We start from the raw sequence: 7,178 nt of genomic DNA on the forward strand, positions 1-7,178 counted from the left end.
GTGCGTGCGTACCCAAGATCCCAAGAGGAGAATGGAGGAGAAGGGGTTGCAGTGTGGCCACCCCCCCCACCGGGGTGATAATTTCTTACTTTCTGTCTCTCTGTTTTTCTCTGTCTTTCTAGTGAGCACACATGCCCTATAGCAAAAACCTCTCAAAAAAAAAAAAAAACCTCTCAAAAAAGAAAAAAGAACACATGGACAGAAAGAGCCAAAAAAGTAAACACAAATGCACAGTGCACTTAATCATTATAAGAGCAACAACCAGAGAGGCCAGCAAGTGGCATGGTAGATGGTAGTTAAGGCAGTGGACACTTTTTTTTTTTCTTGCTATAGGGCATGTGCGCTCGCCAGACAGACAGAGACAGAGAGATAGAAAGCGAGAAATCACCCCCCAGGCAGGAGGGCCATGCCACAATCCCTTCCCCTCCATTCTCCTCCTGGGATCTTGGGCATGCACGCAGATGCACCTGGCATGAGTTTTGAGCCACCGGGTCCAGGACGCAAACCGCGGTCGACTACGTGGGAGTCCAGTGACATAGCCATTACGCTAACTGCTGGTTCCAAGGCACTGGACTCTTACACAGCCCACCACAGTTTGAGTCCTGGACCTGGTGGCTTGCTTTCTCACTTTCTCTCTCTCTGTCTCTCTCTGATGAGTATGCATGTCCTATGAAAAATTTAATAATAACAATAAAATTAAATGAGTAATTCTTTAAAAAAAAAAACAGCAACCAGATATCAAAGTGATTAGGCCTGGGATGGGGACGCCTATGATTGTGAGAGGCCAGAGACAATATCTGATTTAGCCCTGGCCACAGAGGCCAAGGAGAGCTGTTTAGAGGAGGCGTCATCTCAGCCATGATCTGGAAGGATGAAGAACATTTGCTGTGCCTCTGTGCCACAGAGGTCCACATTTAATTGACTCTCAGAGTTTTCTTTTTTTTTTTAATGAATTATTTTATTTAACTTTATTTATTTACTTATTTTAATTTGACGAGGGAGGGACAGAACTAGAGAGAGGGGGTAAATGAGAAAGCAAGCCACCAGGTCTGGGACTTGAACTGCAGTCGGCCATGTGCAAGTTCAGATCCCTTAACTACCATGCCACCTGCCGGCCTCCATTCTCAGAGTTTTCATTTTGGGAGGGAGTTTGAACTGCATAAATAAGCCCCCCAAAGGGTGATGATGATGACCACAACAACATCTGAGAGTCATTGACCGTGTGTTCCCCTGAGCTAGGGGATGCTGGAGATACAATGGTCTCTGTGACTACCCTGCTCCCATCCAGGGGCCTCCAATCCAGACAGTGACAGACACCATTGAACACTACAGATTGTAATTTCTTTTTTTTTGTTTTCTTTTTTTTTTTTTTTTATTAGATTTTTTTGCCAGGAAGACAGAGAAAGACAGAGAGACAGAAAGTGGGAAATCACCCCCCAGGGGGGATGGCCACGCCACAATCCCTTCTCCTCCATTCTCCTCTCAGGATCTTGGGCACACACGCACACGTGCCCGGTGTGAGTTTAAGCCACTGGGTCTGGGACTTGAACCGCGGTCGACTACATAGGAGTCCAGCGACATAGCCATTATGCTATCTGCTGGTCCCAGATTGTAATTTCTTATAAGTGTTTTGAGGAGAAAGTTTCTGGAGTTCTGGAAACACATCATGGGGCAGCTTATTCTGGCATGTGACCTGACCTTTCTCGAGAGGTCAGGAAAGGTTTCCTTGGTGAGGTGATTGAGTCCAAAAAGGGTGAGAAGCATGATCCCACAGGGTCACAGCCCATACAAGGGCCTGGCAACAAGGGAACCTGGAGAGAGGAGATGGACAGAAGTGGCTCAGGCCTGCTGAAAGGACAGGGCAAGGGCAGGTATTGGATTAGTTACTACCTAACAATTGACCATGCTTGGGTTCAACCATGTTTGGGTTCAGGCTCTGTCATCCATTGTGTGACCTCTGGCATGTGACTCCACCTCTCTGAATGTTCACTCCTTGTCATGTTAGTTCTTCGCAGAGAATTATGAGAGGCCTTGGCAAGACTTGCCTATAAAAATCACTCCGGCTTGCTTCCATTAAGCCCTTGGGTGGCATTAGCTAGGGTAGTTATGACATTTATGAGTTTATTCATTGGTAATACTGTAACATTAAGGTTCTCGAGGCAACAAATAGTGACAACTAAAAGCACGAGCTACAGGGCCAGCCGTGTAGTATAGTAGCTAAGTGTTGTGTACTGGGAGCTGGTTCCCACATGGCTAACCAGGGTTTGAAAAACATGCTGGGCATATGTGCATATAGGCCCTAAATCCTGATGGGTTGGAGAAATGAAAGAAAAAGAATTGTGGTGTGACCACACTCTGTTGGGGGGGGGGGGTGTACTTTTCTCTTTCTGTCTCTAATGATGCATGCACCCTGTGGCAATTACAAAAAAAAAAAAGTTTATGGGACCAGCAGTTAGTGTAATGGCTATGTCGCTGGACTCCCATGTAGCTGACCATGGTTCAAGTCCTGGACCTGGTGGCTTAAACTCACGCCAGGCATGTGTGCGTGCGTGCCCAGGATCCTGAGAGGAGAATGGAGGAGAAGGGATTGCGGCGTGGCCATCTCCCCTGGGGGGTGATTTCTTGCTTTCTATCTCTATGTCTGTCTGTCTTTCTGGCAAGCACAAGTGCCCTTTAACAAAAACCTCTCAGAAAAAAAAAAGTTTATTAAAAAAACAAACAAACAAACAAAAAACAAGGGACCAGCAGTTGGTGTAACGGCTATGTTGTTGGACTCCCATGTAGACAACTGTGGTTTGAGTCCCAGACTCGGTGGCTTAAACTCACACTGGGTACATGTGCGTGCGTGCCCAAGATCCCAAGAGAATGGAGAAGGGATTGTTGTGTGGCCATCCCCCCCCCGGGGGGGGGGGGATTTCTCGCTTTCTGTCTCTCTGTCTTTCTGGCGAGCGCACGCACCCTGTAGCAAACACCTCTATAACAAAAATGAGGGCCCGGTAGGTGGCGTTGGTGGTTGAGGGCACTGGACTCCTACGTAGCTGACCATGGTTCAAGTCCCAGACCTGGCAGCTTGCTTTCTTACTTCCTCTCTCTCTCTCTCACTGTGTTCCTGTCTGGTTAAATTAAAAATAAATAAATAAAATAATTATTTTAAAAAAAATGAAAACATGAACTACAAGGCCAGCTTTCTCCTGAGATAATGGAGAAGAAGGGATTGTGGCATGGCCACACCCCTGGGGGTTGTCTCTCTCTCTCTCACACACACACATACACACACACACACGTGAGTGTATGTGCCCTGCAGTAATTTTTTCTACTGTTTTTCTTTTTTTTAAAGGTTTTTTGCCATAGGGTACATACACTTGCCAGAGAAGAGACAGACAGGGAAAAGGAAACAGAAATCACCCCCTATCTGGGTTGGTCATACCATAATCCCTTCTCGTCCATTCTCCTCACGTATGCACATTCTGGCATGATTTGCAAGCCACAGGCTCTGGGACTCAAACCATGGTTGGTCACATGAGAATCCAGCCGCCTTAACCAGCATGCCATCTGCTGCCCTCCGCCTCCATAGCAAATTTTTAAAAAATAAATTGGGCCAGCTCCATGACGGAGCCATCTTGAGAACCATACTAGGGACATATGAGTGCATGCCAAAAATCTCAGAAAGAGGGAGAGGGAGAAGGGAGTGCAGCATGATCTTCCCCATTGGGAAGTGCTTTCTCCACTCCCTTTGTCTCTCTCTGGTGAGAGCACACATCCTTACCAGAGACAAATCAGTTTGGACGATGATAACCTTAAGGTGGAAGTTAAGCCAGGCACGTAGGGGCGATGCACGATAGAGTAAGTGGTAAAGACAAAACTTGACGTGGGGCTGCTCGGGATTAAAAGGTCAGGGAGGCAGAACTAGACGACAATTTGATTATAACTGGCACTGAGTGTTTGAGAAAGTGCAAGGCGTTTTGAGGACATGTAACCGGAAGCTTCACCTAGCCTCAAGTATGGGCGGCGATGAGGAGGGCTTCCCAGAAGAGGTGACTCCTGAGCTGACGCCCAACGCCTGAGAAGCTATCCAACCAGGTAAAATAGAAAAAGGCAGGAGGAATGTTCCAGACAGAGGGCATGACCCGTGCAAGGCCTGGCAGCAAATAAGCCTGGGGAGAAGACAGAGAACTGAAGTTGCTCAGTCTGAGAGCAGGGTGTGGCAACAAGGGAATCCGGATTAGTCATGGCCAAAAGATTTGTCATCAGCCAAGCCCAGGTTGAGACCTGGTCCTGCCACCCTCTGTGACCTGCCTTTCAGAATCTCTATTTTCTCTCCTGTTAGATCCTCATAAACAAGGCTCATGTAGTAACTGCCCCTACCTGGCCCCAGCAAGACCTCAGGAAACATTAGCTGCGACTGAAGGTTTTGTGTATTGTACCGTCATCGCTAATTACATTACTGAGTCGATGTGTAAGGGCAGGGGTTAAGAGTACAGACGAGGGAGTCAGTGTCCTTACCTGTAAAGTGCGGATAATGGCATCCATCCCATAGGACGAGTGAACTGATAAGTGTAAAGTGTTGAAAGGCTTGACAGTTACTTGTTCAGTGCTGTGTGTGAGCAAGATGCGACTAGCTGAGGAATCCAAGCAAGCTCCAGGCTGAAAACAGCGTGCACAAACAGAGGTTTTTGGGTTTATTTGCCCAGTCTTTTTATTTTTTTTAGAAATTTTTTTGTTTTTTGTTTTTTCCTATTTGCTATAGGGCTTATGCTCTTGACAGACAGAGAGACAGAAAGTGAGAAATCACGGGTTGGGGGGAGGGGGGTGGGGGGGTAGCCACACTGAAATCCCTTCTCCTCCACTCTCCTTGGAATCTCGGGCATCCACACTCGCCTTCGTGAGTTTTGTTTTGTTTTGTTTTTCCGGAGAGGTTTTTGCTATAGGGCGCGACGCTCACCAGAAAGACAGAGAGAGACAGAGAGACAGAAAGCGAGAAATCACGCCCCAGGGGAGATGGCCACGCTGCAATCCCTTCTCCTCCATTCTCCTCTTGGGATCTTTGGCACGCACACACACGCGCCCGGCATGAGTTTAAGCCACCAGGTCCGGGACTCAAACCGCGATAGGCTACATGGGAGTTCAGCGACATAGCCATTAAGCTAACTGCTGGTCCTGCCTGCGGGAGTTTTAAGCTGCCGGGTCTGGGACGCAAACCACGGTGAACTATGTAGGAATCCAGTGAAAAAACGACTATGCCATTTGTTGGTCCCAAGGTTTTTGTTAAGAGGGATTTTTGCTATAGGGAATGTGCGCTTGCTAGAGAGACAGAGAGACAGAAAGCGAGAAATCAACCGGGGGAATGACCACACTGCAATCCCTTCTCCTCTATTCTCCCAGAATCTTGGGCACCCCCACACACATGTGCCTGGTGTGAATTTTAAGCTGCTGGGTCCAGGACTGTAACAGGCAGTGGACTACATGGGAGTCCAGAGACGTAATCATTAGGTCATCTGCTGGTCCCAACACAGAGGTTAATATGGGCCATTTACTAAGTATTTATCATTTAATTTACATAGGGGCCTAGTGGGGAGGGGCAACCCCTGTCTTCCCATTTTACAGACCAGGAAATCACTGCTGGGAGAGCTCAAGTCACAGGCCCAACTGAGATGACGCTTTGAGTCCGTGCAGGAAAGACAGAGTCCGGTGACCCATGACTGAGCATGGTGTGGAGAGGTGGTGTGGGGTGCAGAGGTGAAGGCACAGGGGGCTTTGACTCGGTTTGTGAGCTAAACAAATTGAGGGCCTCCAGATGCAGGCCAGGAGAGAGGTCTCGTACTGAGTCTCTTTGAGTGGCCCTAAGCCACAAACATGTCCAGTAACTGGCGGGCCTCGGGATGAAAAGTCACATTACAAAGCTGGAATGGGGGTCACCTCGGAACTCTAGTGCTCAGGCGCCTTCAATCACGCTACAAAGCAGTTGGGAAGCCCTCACACCAATTAAGTCAGGGCAGGGTTAGAACCTCCAGCGTTGGAACAAGGTAGAGACACCGAGCCCGCACTCCGCTACGTAGGGCGGGGCCGGAGCGCGCAGGCGCAGTTCTCACGGCCGGCTCTAGGACCCAGCGGACGGTGACCGAGAGCTGCCGCCTGAGTCACGGACCCCGCCCTCCGGAGCCGGACGCAGCGGGAGGCCCAGGAGCCGTAGACAAACCGACAGCCGGACCCCCGGACCTGTAAGTGAAGTGGTGAGCTCCCGACCCGGACTCCGGTAATCTCCGCCTTGACGTCCCCCAGACTCGGCAAAACCCCAAAGTCGCGGCCTCAGAGGTTCCTGAGACCATGACCTCAGATTCGAACCCCTAGACCTGTCTGATCCCTGTAATCCTGACCCAGGGATCTCCCCATCCTCTCAGCTCATGATCGCGAATACAAGCCCGTAAAATTGAGAGGTAACTTGTAAATTATCCCTTGGATTGCCTGGAACCACGATCCCAGATCCGTGCTCCCAATTCTAATGAGGACCCCCGTTATCCTGACCCTGGGGCCCACAGCCACGATTCTGACCACAGCCCACAGACCCAGCGTTAACACAGCAATCCCGCCGCTGGGAGTACCTAAAGGTTCACATTCAGGATTTCCTAAACCCCGCCCAAGAGGCCTTCAGGCAAAGATCTTTGATCCGCACCTCGGATCACCTCCTAGGGGAGGACTCCAACTTTCAGTTTTGTGGCTCTGGAGGATCTCGAATTCGTTCTCCCGGGCACGTCGGGCATGCCTTACACGAGTTTGCCCTCCCCCCCCATCTGCAGAACCCTACCAGCCCTGCACCTTGACCTTAAAGACGCCTGTGCGTGCACCCAATCCAGGCTCCCTCAAAGCTGATCTCAGTTCCTATCCCACCCCTCCGAGGACTACCCTCTGTCAGATGCCCAGACACCCAGCCCGAGGACTGGCCCCCACCCACAGGTCTCAGATTCCTCCCTACGTCCAGATGCCGGAAACGCGTACTTTTGGGAAGGAGGGCGGGCTTGGGGCGAAGTAGTCATCGGACCCCTTCTTCCCCCCTAGGAGTCGCAGTCGCAGCCATGTTCCTGGTTAACTCGTTCTTGAAAGGCGGCGGCGGCGGCGGCGGCGGGGGAGGCGGGGGCCTGGGCGGAGGCCTAGGGAATGTGCTTGGGGGCTTAATCAGCGGG

General features: G+C 50.1%; 1 protein-coding gene across 1 annotated transcript in view; it reads left to right on the plus strand.

Moving 5' to 3' along the window:
- Window positions 1–6,172: 6,172 nt before the first annotated feature.
- CAPNS1 (calpain small subunit 1) overlaps window positions 6,173–7,178 on the plus strand; it is a gene marked incomplete in the record, with an annotated part of 9,274 nt that continues 8,268 nt past the window's right edge. The window contains 2 exon segments of the mRNA XM_006171687.3: window positions 6,173–6,253; window positions 7,054–7,178. Of these exon segments, the coding sequence (XP_006171749.2) occupies window positions 7,071–7,178 (108 nt within the window).

Source organism: Tupaia chinensis, unplaced genomic scaffold, assembly GCF_000334495.1.
Source record: "Tupaia chinensis unplaced genomic scaffold, TupChi_1.0 Scaffold149922_1, whole genome shotgun sequence".
Lineage (NCBI taxonomy): Eukaryota > Metazoa > Chordata > Mammalia > Scandentia > Tupaiidae > Tupaia > Tupaia belangeri.